A 27,607-nucleotide genomic window follows, 5' to 3' on the forward strand; every position below is an offset into this window, starting at 1 on the left:
ATAGAGCAAATAACAGGGGATACAACTGACATCCCTGTTTTGTTCCTCTGCGCATCAGTAAGGGTTGACAGTACCCCATTTACTAGTACCTCTGCCCTAGGTGTGCTGTATTAGCCGAAAATACAGGCACGGAATCCTTAAGCATCCTTAATACTTAGTATTTACTTGTATATGACGACCATCAACAATTAGGATAACTTTATCAGTTGCCGGGTCTTATGGGGTAGATGGAAAACCATTAACTTTCTGTATATTGTGACACACACAGTTTCTATTAAAGGCAAAATAATTGTTTAGGACTTATGGCTCATCAGGTTGTCATTTAAACTCTCTGATCACAAAATGGAGATTTTAGTATACTGGTATGTTTACTAAACACTTTTTAAGGATGTTTTCTATGCGTTGAGCAAGTATTGCTCTGGTGATTCCCGGAAGACTATGGAGACCAGATTTGGGTGTCTGCCATTACTGATAACTGTTACACTTGACCGAAGGTTAGGATAACTAGGAGGGTGTATGTACTGGTGTTTTCCTCTATTTGACGAATTGTTCTTACTTGGCGATGACTCTTTTCGTTGTTATTTTTTTAATACTTTCGTTATTGCTACTAAGTATACTGAAAAGAGTTTTTTTCACACTTTGCATGCAGTAACGTTGATACTCTTATTAGAGACTTGTTTGGTTGTACGGAACACACTTTCTTTTGCAGTACAGTTGATAATTGGATTGGCCAACTCAAATCCCGGATCCTGCGCGGGATGACTCATCCATCCCCACCTGTGTAAGTTCCCGTTCCCAAGAGCTGGCGGATCCACGGCTCCCGAGCCCTCAAACTAAGTCTTTACTCACCACAGCTAGTATTATCACAGATTTTTCTGTGTCCGTTTCAACAACTCTCACCTTTGGAGAGAATCCTATTGGAATCCAGCCTCACTCTGACCGTAACAATTTAGGTCCTCAAGCACCGAATAATCAGCTAATCCCTCTGCTATATCATCCAGAGGACCACTCTACCAGCATCCTCTTTACTCCGGAGTACCAATCAAATGGACCATTTGACATACTGAACAGAGGGAATTTACTACGGCTACTCAGCACCATACCAGCACTTAAGGACTTATCTTCAGCGGACCTTCTGTCCATAGAATTCATAAGAACAGATAGGTTGGATGGGAATGAGGCGACAAAAGCTATATGGACTTCCCCTGAAATTGTCAACAAAATCCTTAAGGAGCAAGGTCTCCTTAAAGTATGGGGGATCAACATAGCTGCCCACCACAACACAGGATACCCGCTGCCCCTGCTTGAGAGGCCCCAGCAGCGCCCCATTACAATTGCAACTACATGGTCCGTGCTGAGGGGCGCATTGGGTTCCTCTGCTACAGTAGCACAGGCAACACCAATGGTAAACAGCTCAAGGCTGACAAATACGCACCGTACGATTGAACATCGGCTCATCAGGATAAGCAATTCGTAAGCCAACCACCAATGACAAGGATACCGAACAGAGAAAGATCTGCGCATGGAAGCACAGCACGTGGATCTATGCTCATGGAATATCAACGGGCTCTATAACAAAGTAGCGGACACTGACTTTCTAAAATATGTCAAATCGTTTGACATCATTCTCCTCCAGGAAACTTGGCTGGAAGAGCCGATTCATCTAGAGGGCTATACGTGCCTTCATACCCCAGCCATAAGGAAAAGCAGGTCGTCTGTCAGGAGGCCTAGCAACCTATCTTAAAATATCAACGATTGGTTATGCACGGGCACTCAGCTCAAACTCCTTGGCCATAAATACAGTGGAGTTACTACTTAACTTCAGGGGCAAGAAGAAAGAGCTACAGCTGACCAACACCTACATCAACCCTAAAAACAAAAGACAGGAGGGGAATATCTTGATGGACCATTTACATAACGTTATGACTACTCGAACATCATCAAACCTAATTTTGTCTTGAGACTTTAACCAATGCATTTTAGGGTCCTCTGTTAATTTATTTATTATTTATTTATTTAGTGTGTTTTATATAGCGCGCAGCTACCCCAACGGGGTGTCCCGGCGCTTCAGCATCTGTGCAGGATCTTACTCGATTGAGGGGAACGTTAACAGAAGAGGAGAGTTTTTAGAGCTCTACGGAAGGGTATTTCATCTTTAATTATACGAACAGAAACAGGCAGTTTGTTCCATAGGGCAGAAGCGTTGACCTGAAAAGTTTTGCCCCCTGAACGAGCTCTTTTGTATCTAGGAGTAGACAGCAAGTGTTGAGAGCTAGAACGGAGGCTCCTAGCATTGCTATAGGGCTGGAGACAGGAGGACAGATAGACGCATCCTTTACCCCTGAGTGAACGATGGGCTACGGTAAGAGCCTTAAATTCGGCTCTTCTTTGGATCGGTAGCCAATGCAGTGTCCGTCGGTGGGGAGAAATGTGCTCTCGCAGAGAGATACCACAAACTAACCGAACTGCTGCGTTTTGGACTATCTGAAGCCTATCTAAGAGGCCAGAAGCCAGCCCCAAGTAAAGACCATTCGCATAATCCAAATGCGAGGTGATAAGGGCCTGAACAATCGTTCTTCTGGTGTTGGAGGGGAGAAAATTAATACATTTCTTAATCATCCTAATCTTCAAAAAGCAGGAGAAGGACACTGATTGAACTTGATTTTTAAAAGAAAGGGTGGTGTCCCATCTAACCCCCAAGTTTCTAACTGATTCCTTCGGGAGGGGGGCAGAGCTTAGGTCGAGTGACCACCAAAGGTTAGTATCCAATGGTGATGGCTGATGAAAGAATAAGGCCTCCGTTTTTCCCGCATTAAATCGGAGGAAATTATCATCCATCCACTGAGCAATCTTACGAAGACAGTTTTTTAATGGGTCAAAGGTGGTTGCAATAGGGATATCATCATAGGCAAACAGGAGTTGAATATCGTCTGCATATGAGATGACCTTAATTCCCAGCTCCGAGATAAGTTCTGCAAGTGGGGAAAAGTACACGTTAAATAATAAAGGACTCAGTGCCGAGCCCTGGGGGACTCCCCATTTTAATGGGCGATGATTGGACATGAAAGGGGGTGTAGACACTGCCTGTGTCCGATTGGTAAGAAAGGAGGACAACCAATCCAGAGCCTTTCCTTGAATGCCCTTAGACCTAAGGCGGTCAATCAGGACGGGGTGAGAGACGGTGTCAAAAGCTGCCGATAAATCGAGCAGCACCAACACCACTCTTGAACCCCCGTCCAGTTTCAACCGTACGGAATCGGCCATTTCAATCAGTGCCGACTCTGTACTATGGCCCGTCCTGAATCCATGCTGGGAAGTGTAGAGAAGGCCATGCGTCTCAAGAAAACCAGCAAGTTGTTGGTGTGGGAGTTTTTCTAGCACCTTGGCAGGGGCAGGTAGTAATGATATAGGCCTGTAGTTAGCAGGTGCATCAGGGTCTGCATTGACTTTCTTGAGGATGGGGACGAGGAGGGCATGTTTCCAGGCATCCGGAAAGAGTCCGGATCTCAGGGACTCGTTCCAGATATCATTAAGTAGAGGGTTTAAAAGGGGAGCCAATTGTTTGTATTGTTTAGCAGGCCACGGATCGAAAGGAGAGCCTGATCTGCATTTAGACAACTCTGTTAAAGAGAGATCTAAGGGAATTTCCTCAAAGGCTGAAAAGACCAGTGTAAGGTCTGAAGGGATATCTGATTTTTCAACTGTGACAGAGTTAGAGCTACTCGGGAAAGAGTCGTAGATTGTAGCAATTGTTTCCTCAAAATAGTCAGAGAGACGATGACAGAGGGCCTGAGATGCCTGCTGAACACGTTTAAGGGCTACTGGGTCTGAAAAAGACTTAACTGTATTGAAAATCTCTCTAGATGATCCATGGGCCTCATTAATTTTCTCTTCTAAGAAGATTCTTTTATGATTTATAATGTTCTTACGGTAGTCCTTAAGGGCTGTTTTATATTTCAGCTTACAGTCCGGAGAGTAGGACAATCTCCAGCGCCGCTCTAAAATTTTGCAGGCAGATTTACATTTGCGTAGCTCATCCGAATACCAGGGTGATGAGGGGGCAGCTCGGTATGTTTTTATGGGCCTGATAGGGGCGAGGGAGTCCATAGCGGAGGATACCCAATTGTTAAAAGAAGTTAATCGGGAATCTAAATCTGGGGCATCCCATGGGGCAGCAGCCGAAAGGCATGCGGACATACTGTCAACGGTGACCTTACTCCAGTTACGGCCCATAGTCTTGGCCGGAACGGGAGGTTTGTCCTGGCGGTCAAAGGAAAAAGTAAAAGGAATAAAAAAATGGTCCGACCAAACTACAGGATAAGGATCCCCTATGGTAATTTCATTGAGGTTTGAGCAAATGATGTCCAAAGTGTGGCCAGCTCTATGGGTTGGATGAGAAATCAGCTGACTTAACCCTCCGTCCTTGAGCATAGCAAGGAAATTAAGGCAGGTAGTGTCTAATGCGTTCTCCGCATGGAGGTTAAGATCCCCCAATAAAGTAAAATTTGCATAGCGGAGGCTAGCCTGAAGAATAAAGTCCAGGAAAGTAGATAAATAAGAGACCTTCGACTTAGGGGGGCGATAGACTAGGAATCCTGAAAACAATGTATTAGCCGAAAGCTGGATGCAAAAGGGGAGTCCTTCAATAAGTTCAATTTGTGAATAAGGGTAAGAGGAAATGGTCCAGTGTGACCTAAAAACAATCGCAATGCCACCACCGGGATTAAGGCTCTGTCTATTAACACATAAAATTTTATAATTCGGAGGAATGGCTAAAGATATAGCAGGATTAGATTCATCTCCCAGCCACGTTTCCGTCAAAAAAAGGAGGTCCCATTTATTGTCCACCAGGGATGGAAAAATATCTAAAGAATGTTTCACCAAAGAGCGGCAATTAATTAGGCCCGCTTTAAGAGTTAAATTATTAGGATTTCTTAAACTTTGTCGAGGCCGAGGACGGGAGTGTAGGAAGGGGCAGGGAGTCTGCTGATTAACAATATCATGATCCTGACAACACGGACTGCAAAGGTTGGGAAAGGCAGAGAGATCTGCTTGCATAGGGAGGGAGAGGGCACAGAAGGCTTCAATAAAAGTAAAGTCTCCTTACTAAGAATGATGACCTCAGGAGAAGAAAGTCCATCAAAATGAGCAGCCGCGTTCACGTTCAGGTCGCGGACGGGCGCAGACGGGCAGGACCCTGGCGCGACTCCGGCACAGGTCCGGTGCGTCCGCTGATCGCGTCGGAGGAGAGTCCATCCCCTTATGTACTGGCCACTCGAATGAGCAGCGACATTCAGGCCCAGTCATTCCACTGGAACCTACCAACCCAAGTATTCAGCAGCCAATGCAAGGAGTCTATGGCTGCAAAGGCATTACTGGAAGACCTAGAACGCATGGGCCTGAGGGTCTTAAACGGAAGATTCACAGAGGACTCGCCATCTGTGCCCTCATTCACCTCAGGCAAGACTACCTCCTCAATTGATTATACGTTAGTCTCCCTTACGTTATTTCATTACGATTTAGGCTACAATTTAGGAGATAAGGGGGACAGTGATCATCGCCCTCAAGAAGTCAGTCTAGGGGCGCTCCCTGATGATATTCTTTTGAACGCAACAGGTCCGCAGGATAGTTACTCCATCAACCTCAAACGCATCAAAACTTCAGTAGCAAATACTGCTGAGGTACTTCAAGCTGCAAAAACTCAACTGAGCACTTCAAACTACCCTTCCGGCAATACAGTAGCAGGCTGGGAACAATTCACGATGGATTTTGCAAACAACTACTCGACAACCGTATGGCACTCTTTAGCACCAGCACATGGTGTCACAAGGAAGATCTCGAGCACCCTGAAACTGACTATGAAATCACACAAAAAAGCGATTAATAAAACTTTAAGACAGTTGAAGAAAAGCCCGGGGATAGAACTCTTCTAGCAGAGATTCACAAACACCGTGCGGATCTCAAAAAACTGAAATGGGCAATTAAAAGAACAAATGAAGCAGATTTTTGGGCCAAACTCCACTACGCATCCAAGGGCAATAACAGCGCCCAGTTCTGGTCGATCATAAACAAATTGTTAAACCCGAAAAACAATGGTAGAACATCTTACATAACGAAATCAACTTGGGAATCATTTCTCGATGAACATTTCAATCATCAGGACGGCAAAACAAGGGAGCTTTATAATCTTCTGGAGAGCCGAAAACTTCAAATAAGCTCAGCACGAGAAGATTCCATATTGGTACCCTCTGTGGCCCAAATCACGAAATAAATTTCCAAAGGTAGAAAAGACGGCACAGCTGGTCCAAACGGTATTCCTCCGGCCCTTTTCAAACTTGAACCAGAATACTGGGCTAACAAGTTGATCCCCCTCTAATCATCCATTAGTAACTCTGGGCGCCTTCCCGTCTCATGGAGGGGCTCAATCATCTCACCGATTTATATGGCGGGGGATAGACTCCTTCCAAAAAACTACCGCCTGATTGTACTCCTTGATATTGAGGCTAAATATTTTGCTGGTCTTCTATTGACTCAGCTGCGAGACTGGGCTACAAATCAAAGCTTAATACCATCTAGTCAAACGGGGTTTTGTAAAGACATGGGGACAACATCGAACCTGGTGGCCATCTCGTTGCTCATTGACAAGGCCAGGGTTACCAAGCAGGCTCTCCATCTCTGCTTTGTGGACTTTAAGGCGGCCTTTGACAATGTCAATCGAGAAATCCTCTGGCGAAAACTGGCCTCCTGGGGGATTCCCTCGCCTCTACTAAGCCTCCTGATCGAATTACACACAAATACGTGGGTCCAGGTAAAGCTTGGGAATGGCTCGCACCTCTCTAGGCCTATTCCTACCACAAAGGGCCTAAAGCAGGGGTGCGTGTTAGCTCCAACTCTCTTCAATCTTTTTACAGCTGACCTGCCACCCGCCTTAGAGGCTTGTAATTCCCATGCTCCCCTGTTAGGAGGCAATTGGCTGCCCAGCATTTCCTACGCAGACGACGTGGTTTTGGTCAGCCACTCGAAAGTTGGTCTTCAGAATCTTATTAACACGCTTCATGGTTATGCCGTTAAAAATCTATTAGAAGTGAACATCAGCAAGACAAAAGTTCTGTCCATAACTGGGAACAAAAAGTCGCACGCTTGGCACTGAAGCAATTTCAAACTGCTCTGAATACAAATATCTTGGGATCCAAGTCGACAAAGGTGGCCGCTATTTAAATCAACTAGAGGCCATCAAGAGGAAAGGCATGTTAATAGCCATGACACTGAAACAGTTAAAGTCCAACTTGAGTGGCGAGACTCTATTGCCACTACTTCGAGTAGCAAAAATCAAAATAGTCATCAATCACGTATGGCAGCGAGGCCCTAAGAGGAACGGACGCAAAACTTCTTGATACAACTATCTCAAAGGCCTACAGACTTCTATTTAACTTGCCACTTCGCAGGCCCAGATTCAGTTGGAATTTGGGCTGACGCGCCAAACACTCGCACGAAGAGGCTCATACATCAAGTGCTGGCATAAATTAAAGAACTCTTGAGAAAACCCCTTGAACCGACCGCTCTGGCAAGATGTGACCAGTTCAGCCAAGATGCCGGCGAAAAAATACTTAGAGGAGTCCTTGGCCATCACAGGACTGAAAGATCTATGGGAGACTCCTCTATCTCATGCACAATTCAAGCGCATAGTGAACAAGAGTTTAAAGAGTCACTCGCATGTGGAGGACAAAGCCTCGCTTTCTCAGAGGCGCCACGCCTGGATGACCCTGTGTACATAAAAATCACCGGGGCTTCAAGCATATTTTGGTCTGGGGTATGGCTGGAAAACAAAAGAAGCCTTTTTCAAACACCGGCTAGGGATCCTACCTGCCATCACTTACCTACCACCATGGCTGAGACAGAACTACGGGACCAAATACAGGCTCTGCGGAATCGGGACTGAAGACTTAGAACATCTACTATGTACTTGCTCGAGGCTGAACGAGGAAAGAGTAGCTCTGTTGAAAACCACCTTCAATGAACTAGGAGTCCGCTCACGGAGACAAGCCGTCCTTGCCTATTTTGATCCTGGTTTCCCTCCCTTAAACGGGATGCTGGTGAAATTCCTGAAACTAGCAGAACGGAAACAAAAGAAACAGGCACTTAGTCGAGAGGATACCTGGGGATAAGACAAAGATGCCTCGAACAATATACTCGTACTATGTTTTATTGCTTTTTATCTTTGCTATTTCTTTTAATTCCTGTTTTTAAGGTTTTCTTTTAATTTCTCTTGAGGAGACTGTTTTTCAATGTATTTTTGTAACTGTTTTTATTAACCTAAAACAATAAAAAAATATATATTAAAGATTGGCTTATATCACGTGATGCAGGGGTCATTTGTAAGACTTAATGGAATAATTAGTTTTTTCTTCTTTGGATTTGCAGCCCTGTGGAAGTCAAAAGTGGTACATTTACTATGAAGAAATGTGTAGTGTGGGCAATCTGTGATTTACAAATTAGCCTGAGGTTGTTCCCATAATTGGTAGGTGTGGATGTGGCCACCTTCGCTCCCCCACCCCACTTGTTGTGCACCCAGTGCTTACACTAATTAGCAAAAACTTACAACATAATCTAAAGGCTACAGTTTCCTGCCATTCCACTATTGATAAACCCACATTTTTTATTTATTTCAGTTTTCAAATAAACAGCTCTACATTACCAAACAGAGAAAAGCAGGTGTGCATGGTCCGTGAAATGGTTACCAACATATATACCAATAATACCCCTCATGAGGGTCTTCTTGCAAGACTCTCAGAGGTTGGTCTCCGAGGGACGGTGCTCCAGTGGTTTCGATCTTTCCTGGCAGGCCGTCGACAAACGGTCTGGGCTTCTGCTTGCTCCGCCGAGATGTCGCCACTGGGGGTCGGAGTTCCTCAGGGCTCTGTCCTGAGTCCAACTCTATTCAACATCTTTATGACCCCTCTGGCGGCATTGGCGGAGTCTTTCGGGGCCCAGATCGTTTCTTATGCCGATGACACCCAGCTCCTCTTCACCTGTGAGAGGGGTGCGGACTTCGATGGAGGTAGGATCCAGGGTTGCCTTGAGGCTGTGTTTCAATGGTTCCATCATAACAGCCTCAAGTGCAACTCGGATAAATCTGAGGTCCTCTTCTTTGGGTGCAGTTCGGATCCGGACTGGAAAGTGTGGTGGCCTGAGAACATGTTTCCACCAGCAAGTTCGTCCCAGGTGGCTAAAAACCTCGGGATTAAGATCGATAATGGCCTCACACTACGTTCTCAGGTAATCGGGCTCACTGGGACCTGCTTTGGCCTACTCCGGATGCTACGTAAGTTCCTTCCCCTGTTATCGGAGGAACATAGGAAGATCACGGTGCAGGCGATTATAGGCTCGAGAATTGACTACTCCAACGTCCTCTATCTCGGCTTGCCAGAGTATCTGCTCCAACGGTTACAGGTTGTCCAGAATTCGGCAGCACGGGCCATCTTTGGACTATCTCGCCGTGCCAGAGCCTCGGGTCTCCTGGAGGCTCTGCACTGGCTCCCTGTCCGGAAGCGGATAATTTTTAAAACTCTTACTCTGGCGCACAAAGCCTTGCACGCCTCCGGAGCAAAATACCTGCAGAAGAGGCTGGCCTTTTATTTGCCTGCCAGGTCGCTCAGGTCTGAAGCCTTGTTCCTTGTGGCGGTTCCTCGTGTGAAGAGAGCCCGCATCGGAGGCCGCTCTTTTAAACTACTAGCGCCTCAGTTATGGAATAAACTGCCTGTGTCCCTGCGCAGCATTCCTAATTTGTTGGCCTTTCGGAAAGGGCTTAAAACTTGGCTCTTCTCCTCTTAGTTTCGGTCTCTATTAGGTTTCTTCTATCTCTGTTTTTTATTTTCCCTGTTGTGTTATGAGTTTAGTGTGCAATCCAAAGCGTCGGGACACTCTTCCGAGTAGCCGTACGCTATACAAAACCCCTGCATAACATAACATAACATAACATAATAAATTGAAGAAAAAGGATACAGATAGGATGGAGTCAGAACCTCAAGCCAAGGCTGACGTTGCAACTCAGTGTTGCCCTGGCACGCCGGTGTGGCTTTGGAGCCACGAACCCAGATAGTAACTCAGCGGTCCCCCGCCACACCCTCTCATAGTCCTCTAGCAAACTGGCAAATATCACTCACTCATCCAGGTCCTCACCAATTTGTGCAACAGAAGTCCCTTGGCATCTAGTCTGGGGCAGGACATCAATATTGCATCGCCAGCAGGTAAAATCAGGACCCTAAGCATTCCCCTTTCTCCGAAGTGCCTATCGCTCACAATCCACCTATCTAGCAAGCTCCTTCCTCCCTCCACACAAGTATGGGCCATTGGCAGATTTCCAGCTCGTCGTCATTTGGTCTCAGGCAAGTACAAGCGCCATATCTGCAAACTGGTCTGTCGCCTTCTGGGCTGTGCTTTGGTTATGGAGGCCCAGCAAGCACAGCAGTCAACTTGTCGATCTGTGGCCCGACCGATCACTTGCAATATAGAGGCCCATAGTGGGGCAAGCAATGGGCAAGTCCATACCATATGATAGAACCCCACATCAGCTGTGTGTCAATGGGGGCACACTGACTATTCCTCAGGGAACATAGCGTGAATGCGCAGAGGAGTGAGGTACGCCCAGTGTATGAACTAAAACAGAATGAGTTTAAATCTAGCATTTCGGGTCTCCTTGGGGCGAACACCAGAGTTTTCTTCCCAGCGGAGTCATCAAACACGTTTTCTAAATCTGATGCCTAGGACACGTCCATTTTAATGCCTGTGCCCACACATACCATGCCGTTCTAACTAGGATGTTCTCATCACGCACCATTGAGGCAGGGGCAGGTCATAGCAGGACCAGAGTTAAAAGAGCTCTGCAAGGCGTCCCACACACCCCGTGGCCTGCGGCACCCCAGAGCACCAACCTCCACCGAGCCACCCACTGCAACTGGGCAGCTAAACAGTAAAGCTCAAAATATAAATGGCTTTCTAGATAAACCTTTAGAGCTGCAAGCTAATTTAGTGACTCGCAACCAGATGAAACTTCAAGTAAGTTTACCTATTAAAATTCACTTTTGGGGCTATCATAAGTTAGACCTGGGTCAAAAGTCCATATGTATGAATTCTATATAATGGGAAATGGTTTGCTTTAAGGATTTTTTCCTCATCATTAAGTTTTTCCATAAGCCTCTTTGGCTGGCTTTTTTTGTATGTGCACCTTCAAGAAATATGCTTTGTCTGTGATTGTCATAAAATAATGTCAGAATCCACCACCAGGAATGCTCTTTCTGTCCTTACACAGGCATTTTGTTCCAAATATCACCTTTGGCCATCCAGTAGTGGAGTGCTTGAGAAAGAACCTGGGACAAGATCCTTTCTTTGGTAAGAAGCCTGCGCTTTTTTTTCCTTTTATTGTTTGCACATGATTCTTTTGCAAACTGAGCTAAGTTTCATGCAGAGCTTAGATGTTTTGTGCTGTTCTAAAATAATTGATGAATTCCCTTACAATATTTTGAAAAACATCTACGTAGTAGTGCTTCAAACAGTTGAAATATTAAGTGGTTTCTGGAAATTCTTTCGATTTAAATTTTCAATAACTTTTTTTTCAATTGCATGTTGAAAAATCGTGTAAGTAAAATTCTACATTAGATACCATTGCTCAACAATAGAACGCACAATTGTATATTGGATGCATGATCTGCCTATGGCATTGTGTTCATATGTCCGACTTGGCACAGAAGGCACTTTTGATGAGGCCAAAACACTACACTGAGTGTTCACCCGCCTTCTTACCCTCTACCTGTCTTGTTTCCTTTTTTTCTTTATATGAACTCGTATCTCTCTTTTCCTGTACATGTAATAAGAAATAGATTTTATCTGTAATACTTGTTTCAAAATGAGTGTCACTGATCTTGATTAGTTTCATTTTAAATACTTGAACTTCATCACTCTACTACAAAGAATAAAACTGTTGTAAATGAAGGAATTCCTAGTGTTATATGCATAAAAAACCAGCGCTCCCCGGTAGTTCTCTGTGGGTCGATATTCTTATGGGATCTCAGGGTTTCAGCCAGGTCAACTATTGCCGCTCTCACAATTGACCACCCACCCTCAAGGGAGTCACTTGAGATAGCTTACCCCAGGCCTTCAAAAATGTACTCACCCACACATTATGGCGAATCAGATTTGATCAGGGCTAGTTATTTTTAGGGCCTACTGGCCCCTTCAGGCCGCTCTGACAAAGAATAGGTATTCTGTTCTCTCTCAAAGTGAATGAGCAGCAAAGATGTCTTTAAATCTTGCTTTTATCTTGACACCTTTGCTCTTAGTTCAGAGACAGAGGTCAAAAGTCCTTTTATGTCTTCATTCAAGTAGTATTGGAGTCAGAGAAAGAAAAGAAGTGGAATGTACAGGGAACAGAGAAAGAGGGAGTAACAAGGAGAAATTAAAATATTTTGCCTAGTTCTTCCTAACTTGGTAAGGCGTAACATTTTGGCGCATTCTAAGTTTACCAGCAATAGTAAATTTGGGGATGCGTCAAAATCCAGGGAAGTTGCATGGGGACACCCACGCAACTCCCATGGAATGCCTTTCCAGGGCAGATCAACGCAACACAGCGATTTGCGTTGCCTTACTCCTGATTTGTCAAGTCACTCAAGGCCACGCAAAGTGGCCTTGCGTGGCTTGATAAATCGTATTTTAGGGTTTGTGTCTGTAGGAGAGTAGGGTCTGCTATCCTATGGTCACCCCAAATTTTTGCTTTTTGCTTCACTGGTTTTAGACTACTGAGGCTGTGGGCCTGCTAATCAGACCCCCAGCTGCTGTTCTCTCTCTAAATTATTAATACATGTGCTATAGGTACATACCACAATTGGAAATGGACTCCTTGTCAGCCCCTGTACCATGCACTATAGGTGCTCAGGGCATAGGTGCCACCAAGGCCTACCAGGGGCTGCAGCATATCTTTTGCCACCCCTGGCTGGTTCTTAAATTGACACAACTGGCTGATCACTCAGCTGGGGCAAGGTGGTGTAATCACCCCTTGCTTAGATATAGTATACCTATATCTAAACCTATATCTGGACACATATAAACCTGTGAGCCACTCCTATGGAAGGCCTTATCAATCCTGGAGGCAGAGTGCGTGGTTCAATGTGAGATGGAGCTCTAGCATGAGCTGAGCCTGTCTGCAGCCGTCGGGAACAAATCCATAAGCTGTTTCAGGATAATGCCATACCATATACTATTAAGTGCATTATAATCCTCGCGGTTATATAGCAACTTTGGTTTGGCTTTATCAAAACATGTCGTGTAAGGTGTCATACGATTTGGAATACTATCCCCTCGCCAGTTCTGGTGACGGGGATAGCATTCCACCCCTCTAGAGGGGTAAGACATGTTACTTTACTTAAATGCGGTTAATTTCTAAAAGGGCCTCAGATCCACAAAATGGATGCTTCTGCCACAGACACAAGTCTGACCCCCTGAAGCTGACCGAAACTCAGCCAAAGGGGCCTGGACAAAGGGTTTCCTGTCGCAGGGAGGTGTCACACCCCCCCAGACAGGAGATAGTGGATTGTAGCAGGGAGGTTTGAAAGAAACCAGACACTGCCTGGGGAGCACAAGGCTGCCCCTTGCATAATCCGGTCAAACCGGTTCTGGGGCACACCAGCCCCAGTCCCAGCGCGGCCTGGATCAAAGGAAAGGGGTGTATCCACCCCCTTCCTGGGTCCCACCCATAGGAGGGGACCTAGCAGGTAATCCAGCCCCCTAGATTGGTATAAGAATGGGAGCAGTGCCAAAGCACTTCAGATTATCCTGATGAAACATAAGAAATGAAACTCTGGACCCTTCGACATCCTACTCAACGTAGAAGACTGAAGAATCTCCCTTGTGGTCAAGGAGTGACCACCCTGTGCAAACAGGCACCATCCAGCCCTCGACGTCTGCTTTGTTGCAGTTCCCACGGAACTCGAGCGACAGAGATCGACGAGATCAAGCTTGCCTGCCTTCTAACAGCCCGATCCACAGTCCCTGCAGAGCTGAGACCTGTGGAGGCGACCGGAAGCGTGGGGCACGCCATCTTGGAAAGACCACGAGACGCTGACCGTGCAGCCCACGAGTGACCCTCGAAGCTGTACAACGGGGTTTGAGAAGCCCCAACCCTGAGCCACTCTTGCACCGAAGTTCATCCCTCCACACTCGACAAGTGCTGCGTGGGGCCCTTCTGCTACTTTTGGCTCAACGTGGTGGTCCGGTCACTTACCAGCTGGTTTGTGGCCCCTGTGCCGACTTAACTTGAAATACGACTTGCGATTCTGGTTGCTCCAGATTTGCACCAGCTCCCCTGAAAAGGAGCCCCCACTCTGACCCTCCTGGTTCGAGTGAGAAGCAATCTCCCGGGTTCGCTTGGATTGCTTTTGCCAAGTGTTGTTTGCTCCAATCTTGAAGCCGACAGCAAGAGCCTGCGTGGGACAGATCGTGACCCGCTCCTGGACATCGTAGATGCCCCAGAGCCCACGTGACAGCGGAGAGAAGCTCCTCGACAACCACCTGATTGCGCCCGACATTGCCTGGTGCCGTCCTGGTTCCACCCTGGTCACTGCTGAGTGACCCAGACTCTGTCCCCTCTGCTTTCAGGTACTTTTCGACTTGAGTCCACCCTTGGACTCCACCGGACACTTCTCCTTCACCTCGCCTGCAGCCCTTTCAGCTTCAAGCACCAAGAACCTGCGTGACGAAACCCGACTCAACTTCGACCCTGTGCACCCACTTCCTGTGGGTGAGGTAACATTGCAACGCCGGTGTTCCCACACTGGTACACACCTCTAGGGTCTGTGTCTTAAGTTTTGTTCCTCTAGGTTCAGCGGAAGTGTCCTTAAACTCTATTTGTGTAACTTTTACGCACCATTGACTTAACATTGATGCATGCTTGTGCTTTCAGCACTGCACCCGAATCCCGCTGGCTTTTCCCGACTTCAGCATTGCTTGTCCCGACTGCTCCCAGCGATTCCCTAGGCCCTAGGCTTAACCACTGATCGAATGGTCTCTCTTATACCATTTTTTTAGTATATGGTTTGAGTGGCCCCTTGGCCTCATCCAAAATTGTGCAACTTTGTATGTTATACTGTGCTTTTGATTTAACGCTTGTGCCCCTTTATTCATAAAGAATACTGGGGATTGTTTTTAGTAATAAATACATATATTTTTATAATATATACTTGTGTGGTGTCCTTTCATTTGATATTACAGGATTGTATGTGGTAAAACAGCTCGCTTAACACGACCTCTTAAGTTAAGCCTTTAAGGCTGCTTAGTCCATGCTACCCCTAGGATAGCTTGTCTAATAAAGTTGACTTACAACCAGACACCATAAGGGTTGTTTGGACTGATACAAGGTGGTTCCAGAATTGGAAACCTCATATATCAGGCCAACTTCTCACATTGGTGAGCAGCGGTGCAGATTTGAGCTTGCTGTTTGTTTTACCATTGCAATCTTTTTATCAAATTGAAAGATCACATCAAGTACCTTTAGGTACATATAAATCAAAAGCTTAGCATATTTAAGTTCTACTGAACTTAGTAGTTGTAGATTAAAGGGATTAGCACACCCTGACTACAACTCACTAGCAAGGTACAGTAGGGAAACACTTAGTGTAGGTAGGTGCATCACTTACACCACACTAGAGTCATGTCTGACACAGGAAAAGCCTCAGGGTCTGTTCCTGTGACAGTTGACCTTACCCAGGCAACTTCCAGCTATGACAAACTAACCCACAAAGACTTGGTTGCCTTGTGCATCTCAAGAGGGTTAAAAAGGGGCAGAAGTCCCACCAGTCCTTCCCTGCTAGCCATTCTAGAACAGGATGACTTGGAAAAGGCAAATGCAGTTCCCTTAGAATCAGGAGATGGAGTGAACCCCCCCAGCCACTGAGACCACCCCAGAGGAGGAAGATGAGGAGGTAGAAGAGGAGGAGGACTCAGAGGTAGAGGACCCTGAAGATCAGGATCAAGGGGTTAACCAGGTTGTAGTTGCCAGGCTTAACCAGGCCAACTTAAACCTACTGGGAAATGGAGAGGGCCAGCACCTCCCCAGATCCCACCAGATCATTCTCCCAGGCAACAGAAGAGTGAGATCTCCATCAGGGGACTCTCATATTTCTAGTGCCTCAAGAGAATCTCCGAGAGGTATGACTGCCTCTCAGAAGATAGAGCATAAGGCCAGGATGAGAGCTGTCAAACTCCAAATAGAGAGGGAGGAGGTAGCCCTGGCTCAAGCTAGACTTGCCTTGGCAAGAGAGCAGAAATTGTGTGGCTTAGATGTCACTGGTGGCAGCAATATTCCTAGAGAAAAAGACAGGAGCTATGATAATAGAAACCTGACAAACATTGTAGCCCCCTACAAGGAAGGGGATGACATCCACAAATGGATGACTGCTCTTGAGAGAGCCTGCATGGTACAGCAGGTTCCTCAGGATCAGTGGGCTGCAATTTTATGGTACTCCTTTTCAGAGAAAGGGAGGGACAGGCTCCTCACAGTTAGACCTGAGGATGCCAAAAACTACTCTGTCTTGAAGAGTGCTCTTATTGAAGGGTTTGGCCTAACCACTGAGCAATACAGGTTGTTGTTCAGAGACAACCAAAAAGCACAGACTCAAGACTGGACTGATTTTGTAGATTGTGCCACTAAAGCTCTGGAGGGTTGGTTGCAGGGAAGTAAAGTTTCAGACTATACAGGATTGTACAATCTTATCATGAGAGAACAGATCCTTAATAACTGTACAAACCAGCTGTTGCATCAATACCTTATTGACTCTGGTCTGACCTCTCCCCAAGAATTGGGAAAGAAGGCAGACAAATGGGTCAGAACAAGGATTAAGCAGAAACCCCAGAACCAAGGTGGTGACCAGAAGAAAACAGACCAGAAGGGTGGAAATCAGAAAGATAAAGAAAAGGACCAGAAGTCTTCAGGCCCCCAAAATAGTAATAAGGAGGGTGGTCCCAAAATGGAAACAAGAAGAATGATGGCCCAAAGAAACCTTGGTGTAATACCTGCAAATCAGTTTCACACTGGGGCAGTGAATGCACCAAGAAAAATCCAGTCCCCACCACTGCAGCTCCTAAAGCACCTGCACCCCCTAGTTCAGTAAGCAGTGGTGGAACACAGCCAAAGGGTGTAGTAGGGCTAACCCTGGGTACTGAAGTAGGATCTGGCCTAGTCAGAATCCCTACACAGGCAGTTCTCCTATATGATGTGGACTTAGCTTTGTCCACTACAGTGAGCCCCAATAACCTGGGCAAATATAGGCAGACGCCTTTAATCAATGAGAAACTGGCTCAGGCCTACAGGGACACATGTGCCAGTGTCACAATGGTGGTTTAGGTGAGAGAGAATCTCAACTAGTTGCGCACTGTTCACTGTGTGTTATCCAACACTCAAAATGATAATCAATATAAACACAAAAACAATGTGAAACTAAGCGGACGCTTATTTACTTTTTTAGATGGACCACTGTTCAATTGGTTTTCACTTGGGTCATGCATATTTACCGCTGGCTTTCACTTGGTTTGTTATTCTTACAGTTTATTCGAGAACCTTACTTCCACTAGAGGTATGATGACACTTCATTTGTATATACACACCCCCATGACATGCAACTGACACAACACACTCACTTGTTCCATTGTTTCTACCTTTTATTACAGATTAGCCCCTGATGAAGGCACACCTAAGTGCCGAAATGCATTGGGCATGACATGAAAATCAAGTATTATATGTTTTGCGTTGTGATTATTTGAGAACAAAAAATGTATTGTATATAGAACTGAGAATCACAAGATAATGTGTTCAATTGAATTATAATTACACTTTGTAATAACAGTATGACTATCATGGAAGCGTTAGGTTATGGATTAAAATAACTGGAGTTTCACATTGTTTTTGTGTTTATATTGATTATCATTTTGAGTGTTGGATAACACACAGTGAACAGTGCGCAACTAGTTGAGATTCTCTCTCACCTAAACTAGCATTTAAGTCACAGGCGTGACACACCTGATTAGTTGCAGCACCGATTGTATAGGTTGAATATATTGTCTATAACGGAGTGCTCCCCACAAACCCCTCAAACTTTACAGTGTCACAATGGTGACACCTGACTTTGTGGACCCTGGACAGATTGTACTAGGTGAAAGTTACCTAGTGACCAATGCAAGCAACTCCACTTCTTCCCATAGTGTGGCAGTTGTGAACTTCTCCTGGGGAGGGGTAGATGGCCTAAAGAAAGTTGTTGTGAGTGCAGACCTCCCAGTAGACTGTCTGTTAGGCAATGATCTTGAAAGCTCAGTTTGGTCAGAAGTGGAGTACAGGACTCATGCAGAAATGCTAGGGATTTCAGCTCATGTCCTTGCAGTAACAAGGTCTCTGGCTAAGAAGTGCCTTCCTGAACCAGTGGTGGATCTTGAAAACATAGACCAACCACAACCCAAGAGAAGGAGCAAGAGAGGAAAGGCTGAGCCTTCCACCTTGCCCCAGGTTGAGGATCGGGTTTCACAGGAAACTGATTCTGCAGTCCAAGAGGAGACTGTCTCTGAGGAACTTGAACCTGACCAGGTTGAGTTTCTGGGGACAGGGGGACCCTCAAGGGCAGACCTGAGGCAGGCTCAATTAGATTGCCCTTCACTTGAACCCCTCAGACAGCAGGCTGCTGCTGAGGCTGCAGGGGATGCCCAAGGTACCCATACTGTGTATTGGGATGATTGACTCCTTTACTCAGAGGCTAGAGACCCCAAGCCTGGTACAACCAGGAGGTTGCTCATACCTCTGAAGTTTAGGGGTTTCCTTCTTACCTTGGCCCATGATATTCCCCTTGCAGGACACTTAGGCCAGAACAAGACGTGGGACAGGCTTGTTTCACACTTTCACTGGCCTCATATGTCAGAAAATGTCAAGGAGTTTTGTCGCTCCTGTGTCACTTGCCAAGCCAGTGGTAAGTCAGGTGGCACAACAAAGGCCCCCCTCATACCACTACCTGTGGTGGGGGTACCCTTTGAAAGAGTTGGAATAGATATTGTGGGTCCCATGGATCCTCAAACAGCATCTGGGAACAGATTTATACTGGTGGTAGTGGATCATGCCACCAGGTATCCAGAAGCTATTCCCCTGAGGACCACCACAGCACCTGTGGTGGCAAAAGCCCTAATTGCAGTTTTCTCAAGAGTGGGATTCCCAAAGGAGGTATTATCAGACAGAGGTACTAACTTCATGTCTAGCTATTTGAAAGCAATGTGGAAGGAATGTGGAGTAAACTACAAGTTTACCACACCCTATCACCCACAGTGCAATGGGCTTGTGGAGAGATTCAACAAGACCCTCAAGGGAATGATAAAAGGTTTACCAGAGAAGCTTAGGCGGAAATGGGACATCCTTTTACCCTGCTTGCTCTTTGCTTACAGAGAGGTCCCACAGAAGGGGGTTGGAAACAGCCCTTTTGAACTTTTGTTTGGCCACCCTGTGAGGGGTCCACTATGTTTGGTGAAGGAAGGATGGGAGTTACCTCTCAAAAAGCCTAAGCTAGATGTAGTGGACTATGTACTTGGTCTCCGCTCCAGGATGGCTGAGTATATGGAGAGAGCATCCAAAAACCTGGAGGCCAGTCAAGAATTACAGAAAGCTTGGCATGACCAAAAGGCTGTTCTGGTTGAGTTCCAACCAGGGCAGAAGGTGTGGGTGTTGGAGCCAGTGGCCCCAGCAGCACTCCAGGACAAATGGACTGGACCCTACCCTATCATTGAGAAAAAGGGAGAAGTCACCTACCTGGTTGACTTTGGAACCCCTAGGAGCCCCCACAGGGTGCTCCATGTGAATCGTTTGAAAGCATTTGTGGACAGGGAGGACATGAGCTTGCTCATGGCCACAGATGGGGAACAGGAGGAAGAGAGTGACCCTCTCCCAGACCTGCTTTCTCAGAACCCTGATGATGGTTCAGTTGATGGAGTAGCCTTGGCAGGCAGCCTCACTGACCAGCAACAGATGGACTGCAGACAGGTTTTGCAAGCCCACAGACACTTGTTTTCACTCACACCCAGCCAGACTAACTGGTGCACCCATGAGGTGGATACTGGTGACAGTCTGCCTGTTAAGAATAAGATCTACAGGCAACCTGACCATGTCAGGGATTGTATCAAGGCTGAGGTGCAAAAGATGTTGGAGCTTGGAGTGATTGAGCCATCAGAGAGCCCATGGGCCAGCCCAGTAGTCCTTGTGCCAAAACCTCATTCCCAAGTTGGAAAGAGAGAAATTAGGTTTTGTGTGGACTACAGAGGTCTCAATGCTGTCACTAGGACAGATGCACATCCCATTCCAAGAGCAGATGAGCTCATTGACAGATTGGCTTCTGCCAAGTTTCTGAGCACTTTTTTTTTTTAAACTTTATTTGTCATTTTCAGAAGCATTGCACTTAGACCATCAGCCATGGAAAACATACACACCATCTTGCAGTACAAATTACTCAAATTGACAGCTCTCGGCTCAAAAAAACAAATGCAGAGTCCAAAAAGAATGGTGTCATCTTCAGCAATTGTACATATCCAACAAATAGCCCCAGAGTCCATAACATTTCCACCCGGCCCATACAAGCAGTGTACAGTAGCAGCGCAGAAGGTGTAACATCAACATAGGTTAGCCCACTCCTTCGGGGTACAGGTGATTGTCCAATTGCTCCTGTCGTTCTGCTGTGAGCTTAGCAATGTATGTGCGGTACGGCCCCCATATGTCTAAGGGTCTGGATGATGCAGGGATGGTGGAGGAGTATTCGATACAGTTAACATTGCAGGAGGCCAAGCTCTTTAACCAGGATTTCAACGTCGGGCTTCTTGGGGAGCACCAAAGCAAGGCCACTTCTCGCTTAGCTAACAAGAAGCCCAGAGTTGCAAGCCTCCGACTTGCTGGTGGAAAGTTTGTCACGAAGCCTAGCAAAGCAATTTCGGGTGTCGGGGTCAAGGGGATACCTAGTATTTTACCAAATGTGTCATGTACCTGTAGCCAGTAGTTTCCCAGTCGGGGGCAGGTCCAGGAGAGATGAGCAAAATCAGCATCTGCAGTTTTACACTTTGGGCAGTTAGGGGAGCGGGCGGGGTCTATCCTGTGGGCCAAAGCAGGGGTGTGGTACAAACGCCTCAGGAATTTAAAGTGAATGAGTTTGTGCCGGGTGTTTAGTGACACTGTCTTGGTTATTGCGCAGCACTGGGCCCACTCTATATCCGAGATCTGTTTCCCCAGATCTTTTTCCCATGCCAGTCGGACCTTCGCGTCCGCTGCGGGAGTGGCCGCGATGCTGAGTCTGTAAAGTTTAGTAACCATGTGTGCCCCTGACGGGTGTTGAATGACAGTGGTGAGAGGCGGAGCTTCTTCCGGTGCTAGCGGGAAGGTGGGAAATGTAGCTCGCAGTAAGGAACGCAATCGGGACAGTACAAAGGAGTCCATAAAGGTACGGTCCTGGAGGCAGGGGTCCTCTGTCAAACTAAAGGCGTGCCCGTCCGGGAATAGGTCACCTATTGTGTGTAAGTCGAATTTGGAGAGTGTAGTGCGTACCACCGTTTCGCCAGTGATTGGAAGCCAGTGCGCATTAGGGGGGGGGAGGTGTGGGGAGTACAGTATATCAAGCTTAAGTAGCCTCCGGAGTTTCTCCCACGCCCAGCATGTGGAAGATACCGTTTGGATATCTTGGGGGTCACGTTGGATTCCCTTCGGGAGCAGTGTGGCCAATGGGTGGGGTAACACCAGGTCTGCCTCCGGTTTTAAGAATAGTATGCGCGCATCTGGGTGGAACCATGGGTACGCGAAGGAACATTGTGCTGCCAGAAAATACAGGTAAAAATCGGGGACTCCCAGGCCACCCCTCTCGTAGGGCAGGGTCAAAACGTGCCATGCAGCTCGAGGGGTTTTGTTGCCCCAGATCAACCGCAGTAGCAGTGTTCGCAGCTGTGCAAAAAAGATTTTAGTTAGAGGTATTGGGATGTTGGTGAATAAATACAAAAACCGGGGCAGTACCACCATCTTCACTATAGCAATGCGTCCCACCATAGAGAGCGGCAGCCGGAGCCATCTGTCAATGTTATCTTCTAAAAAATCTAGTGCTCTGCCATAGTTTAGGCGAATAATGTCTACCGTGTTAAGGTGGACGTGTATACCCAAATACTTCACCGAATCATCACACCACTCCAACGGGTATTCGCAGTCCCAGGGCGTAGTGGTGGGGGTCAGCGGGAAAATGAGGGATTTGCGCCAGTTCATGCGCAACCCAGAGTAGGTACCAAACCGCGTAATTTCTTCTAAAAGCGGTGCCAAGTTGTCGGCCGGTGCGCGGACATAGAGGATTAGATCATCTGCATACAATGACGCAAGCAGAGGACCGGTGCGAAATTGTAGGCCCCGGAAGCTATGTTTTTCCTGGAAGTGGCGTACCAAGGGGTCCATCGCCAATATGAATAGTAAGGGGGACAATGGACACCCTTGCCTCGAGCCTCTGGACAGGGAGAACGCCTTTGTGATGGTGCCATTCAGGCGTATACGAGCCGTGGGCTTGGTGTACAGCAACGCCACGGTGGACACAAAACACTCCGGCATGCCCATTCGTCGCATAATCGATAGGAAAAAGGGCCACTCTAGGGAGTCGAACGCTTTTTCAGCGTCTAAAAGCACTGCGGCCGCCGGTATGTTGGGGTCTACGCGGTGAATTACCGCGAATAAGGTACGCAAATTCAATGAGGTGGATCGATGTGGCACGGACCCCGACTGGGCGGGGGATATGATAAATTCCATTAAAAGAGCCAACCGTGTGGCCACTATTTTCGCCAAGATTTTATAGTCTGTGTTCAACAGCGAAAGGGGCCTATAGGAGCCACAAAGAGTCGGGTCTTTACCGGGTTTCGGGATCAATATGATCACCGCTTCCCGGAACGTGGGGGGCAAGATACCTGTCTCCAGAGCTTCCGCATAGACCTCTATTAGCTCCGGTACCAGTTCCTCCTTGTAGGCCTTGTAAAAATCGGCAGAGAAGCCGTCTAGGCCCGGAGCAGCTGAGCCTCTAAGGGCGTCTATGGCCTCCACTACAGAGTCAGTTGTTATCGGGTGTGCAAGGAACTCTTGCATGTGTCTTTCTAGAAAGACAAATGCAATTTCGTCAAGGTAAGAGCCCTGGGCACGTAGGTCAGTGGCAATGGATGAGGAGTAGAGGGTAGCGTAGTAGGATAAGAAGGTGTTGGTTATTTCTGGGGTGGTGTGTAGTAGCGTTCCGTCTGGGGTTGTGATTCCCGTTATGTATTGCGCCCGTCTCGGTGGACGGAGTAGGTGTGCCAGCAGTCTCCCGGGTCTGTCCCCCTCCCCATACTGTCGTGCCGAGTGTTGTGTGGCTAGGAAGTGTAGCTCTATCGGCCGTATCTCGAAACTCCAGCAGCAGTGAAAGGCTGTGCGCTTCGCGTGTCTCAGAGGGGTTTCGGAGCTGTTCATCTTCCGCAGTACGGATATCATTTTCAATGCGTGTAAGTGTGGATCTGATGGAGCGCAGAACTCCAACATGGGTGGCAATGCACACCCCTCTGATAGTGGCCTTAAACCCCTCCCACAAGGTTGCATGCGTTTCTACTGACCCTGTGTTTAGTTCAAAATAATCAACAATGGCAGTGCGGATTGTTTCGGTGAACACCGTGTCAGTAAGGGCCTTACCGGGGAATCTCCATTGCCGTTCAGAGCCGCCAGGCCGTGGGATGTCTAGTTGTAACGCCACTGGGGAGTGGTCCGACAGTGTACGCGGCAGCGTAGTGTGTGATTTCACCCAAGTAGCTACCCCGGGGGAGAGCAGCCAGTAATCCAGTCTCGTCCAAGTGTTATGGAAGCCTGAATGGTGTGTATGTTCCGGGGATCCACCGTGCAGTCTGGCCTCAATGTCTATGAGGGAGTAGTCATCACATATGTCCACCAGGACTGGTCTGGAGTGTTTCCTGGTGTCGGCCGCAGCCGAAGTCCCGTCACGTGTGGGGTTAAGGAGCAAATTAAAATCCCCCCCGATGAGTATGTGGCCAGTGGCTGTCGTGGTCAGTTTCGCCTGCAGGTCCTGAAAGAAGACAGGGGCGTCTGTATTGGGGCCATATACATTTACCAGGGTCACCGCTTGGTGGAATAGTGATCCCGTCACCAGCAAGTAACGGCCCTCCGGGTCTTTTATCGTGGAGTGCGGTATGGAGGGCAGTCTTTTATGTACCAAGATGGCCACCCCCCTGGAGTATCTGCTAAAGTCCGGAAAAAAACGGTGCGAACCCCAGCTCCTGGCCAGGAGCCGGGACCCTGTTGGATTCAAGTATGTTTCTTGAAGAAACGCAATGTCGACTGTATGCCTGCCTAGATAGTTGAGGACCTGCCTGCTTTTCCTTGTGTCATTTAGACCTCTGACGTTCCAGGACATCAGGGTGATCTGGAACGAGTCTTTTTGCCCGGGCTGTCTATCCATGAGTGTTGATGTCTATATGTCCAAGCCAGGGTGTGTCAGGGTTTGCTGCGGTGTGCGATGTGCTGTGGTGTGTGCTTGCGATCTGAGTGCAGAATGAATTCAAACCAACCAATAAACTTTCCCCACCCCCCCCCCCCCCCGCCCAGCCTCCAAAGAACCCCGTCGCTTGTAATGTTGGCAAAATTCCTGAGCTTCTGTTGGTGTTTCAAAAATGCGGGGCCTGCCTTCAATGTCCACTTTGAGTCTAGCTGGGTAGAGCATTCCGTAGCGTAGGCCAAGATTTCGTAGTGTGGCTTTCACTCCATTAAACTTTTTGCGTGCCTCCTGGACTGCGAAGGTGAAATCAGGAAAGAAAGAGAGCGTGTTTCCCTGCCATGTCACCTCTCCACGCTCTCGGGCCGCCCGGAGGACCGTGTCGCGGTCTCTAAAGTTCATGAGGCGAGCTATGATTGGGCGTGGCGGGAGACCCGTTCTGGGCCGAGGTCCAAGTGATCTGTGGGCACGTTCTACCGCAAAGCCCTGAGTGAGGGAGTCACGGCCAAAGAGTTCAATAAGCAACTTTTCAACAAACGTGTCCATCCGGCCAGTTTGTGTCGTCTCCGCCAGGCCAGTGATACGAACGTTGTTTCTTCGTCCCCGGGCCTCTAGATCTTCGTTTTTGATTGCCACTTCTTTGAGGATCCTTTCCAGCCTTTTCAGGGATTTCGACGCGCCATCCTCCACATCAGAGACCCTGGATTCCACCAGGTCCAGGCGTCGGTCGTGCGCCTGGAGCCCATGTCCGCCATGCGGCGCTCGAGACTGTCAAATCGCCCATCCAGTGCCTTGAAGCCAGCCCTCATCTCCGTCATCATGGCTGTCATGAGGGAAGTGGCGTCTTCTCGGTCCTCACCCCCCGATGCCTCCGTTCGGGCCTCCGGTGGGGGGTCAGCGATGGGAAGGGCGGCTCCCGCAAAATTCAGTGTGCGCTGATTTGGGTCGCGTTTCACCATCGCGGCCGTGTTGCAGGGTTTCCCGACAAAGACCTTCGTGCGTCAGCTCAGTCCTTCGTATCAGCGCTCCTCAAAATGGCCGTGCTCTCCCGACGGGCGATGATCCGTGTACCCTCGATAGGGGCTCGGCCCGGTCAGAGTCCCAGGCGGCAATGAGTGGCGGATGGTGTGCTGTGATCTAGGCGAACCAGGAGTGGTGTTTCTCAGGCACCCACGCGGTCAGGTGGCGCGTCGTTTACCCCTTCTTAGTGCGCTCCGTGTGGAAGGCCAGTAGTGCCACAGACACGAGGCCAGGCAGCGACGGCGGCAGTAGCACCAGTGCGGCCCCGTAGACCGACCGCAAAGCAACCCGCCCCCAGTGCCGGTTGCACGTCCCCGCCGCAGCCCTAACCGAGCTCCCGGCTTGCGCCCGCCTCCAAGGCCGAGAGGCCCGGAAGCGAGTCCGGCGCGCAGCGCCGCCCAAGGGGAGCCGGGGCTCAACAGTCCCGCCGCGGCGACCAGCCCCCAGCCCCCGGGACGCGGATATTACCGCAGTCGGGCCCCGCCGGCCACCCAGGCGCCCCACTTGCAGCTCGCCCTACCTCTGCTCCGCGCCGCCGCAGCCACTAGCGTCTCCCCCCGGCCGCAAGACGGGTCGCCGTATCTTCAGATCCGCTGCTGCCACCTTCCTCAAATATGCATCCGTCGTGCTGTATAGGATGTTGTGTAGGATCGTAGGTGTGGATGCACTCAGGATCGGGGGTTACCACATTATTCGGATGTTAAATTCCCCGGACCGGCGGAGCTTCAGCAAGAGGCGGCCATCTTGGTCTCCTCCTCGGCCACGCCCCCCAAGTTTCTGAGCACATTTGATTTGACAGCTGGCTACTGGCAAATCAGACTAGCTGAGGAGTCAAAAGCCAAGACAGCATTCTCTACCCCCAGTGGACATTATCAGTTTGTGGTGATGCCCTTTGGTTTGAAGAATGCACCTGCCACCTTCCAAAGGTTGGTGAATCAAGTCCTTGCTGGGTTGGATGACTTTTGTGCAGCATATCTAGATGATATTGCTGTCTTTAGCTCCACCTGGGAGGATCACCTGATCCACCTGAAGAAGGTTCTGGAGGCCCTGCAAAAGGCAGGCCTGACTATCAAGGCTACCAAGTGCCAGATAGGGCAGAGTAAGGTTGTGTACCTGGGCCACCTAGTAGGTGGAGGTCAGGTTCAAACATTGGAGAGCAAAATCCAGACCATACAGGACTGGGCTCCTCCAGTTACCCAGACACAAGTCAGAGCCTTCCTGGGCCTGACTGGGTATTACAGAAAGTTTGTGAAAAACTATGGGTCCATTGTGACACCATTAAATGACTTGACATCCAAGAAGATGCCAAAAAAGGTTCAGTGGACAGTTAGCTGTCAGAAGGCATTTGATGACCTGAAGAAGGCCATGTGCTCTGCACCTATCCTGAAGAGTCCTGACTACTCCAAACAGTTCATTGTACAGACAGATGCTTCTGAGTTAGGGGTGGGAGCTGTGCTTTCACAACTTAATCAAGATGGTCAAGACCAGCCCATTGCTTTTATTTGCAGAAGGCTGACCCCCAGGGAGAAACGTTGGTCAGCCATTGAGAGGGAGGCCTTTGCTGTGGTTTGGGCCCTGAAGAAGTTGAGGTCCTACTTGTTTGGAACTCACTTCCTAGTTCAGACAGACCATAAGCCCCTCTTGTGGCTCAATCAGATGAAGGGTGAAAATCCCAAACTGCTCACGTGGTCCATTTCCCTACAGGGGATGGACTTTACAGTGGAGCACCGCCCAGGGACTGACCATGGTAATGCAGATGTGCTCTCCAGGTACTTCCACTTAGAACATGAAGACTTATCTGGTCAAGGTTAGTTTAATGTCCCTGCGTTTGGGGGGGGGGGGGGATTGTGTAGGAGAGTAGGGTCTGCTATCCTATGGTCACCCCAAATTTTTGCTTTTTGCTTCACTGGTTTTAGACTACTGAGGCTGTGGGCCTGCTAATCAGACCCCCAGCCTGCTGTTCTCTCTCTAAATTATTAATACATGTGCTATAGGTACATACCACAATTGGAAATGGACTCCTTGTCAGCCCCTGTACCATG

General features: G+C 48.1%; 1 protein-coding gene across 1 annotated transcript in view; it reads left to right on the top strand.

Moving 5' to 3' along the window:
• The window catches only part of RPE (ribulose-5-phosphate-3-epimerase), a 272,270-nt gene that overhangs the window by 73,897 nt on the left and 170,766 nt on the right, over positions 1-27,607 (top strand). Inside the window, exon 2 of the mRNA XM_078680565.1 lies at positions 11,309-11,388. Coding sequence (XP_078536691.1) covers positions 11,309-11,388 — 80 coding nt within the window. The remainder of the gene's footprint in view (positions 1-11,308; positions 11,389-27,607) is intronic.

This window comes from Lissotriton helveticus, chromosome 3_1, assembly GCF_964261635.1.
Source record: "Lissotriton helveticus chromosome 3_1, aLisHel1.1, whole genome shotgun sequence".
NCBI classification, from domain to species: Eukaryota; Metazoa; Chordata; class Amphibia; order Caudata; family Salamandridae; genus Lissotriton; species Lissotriton helveticus.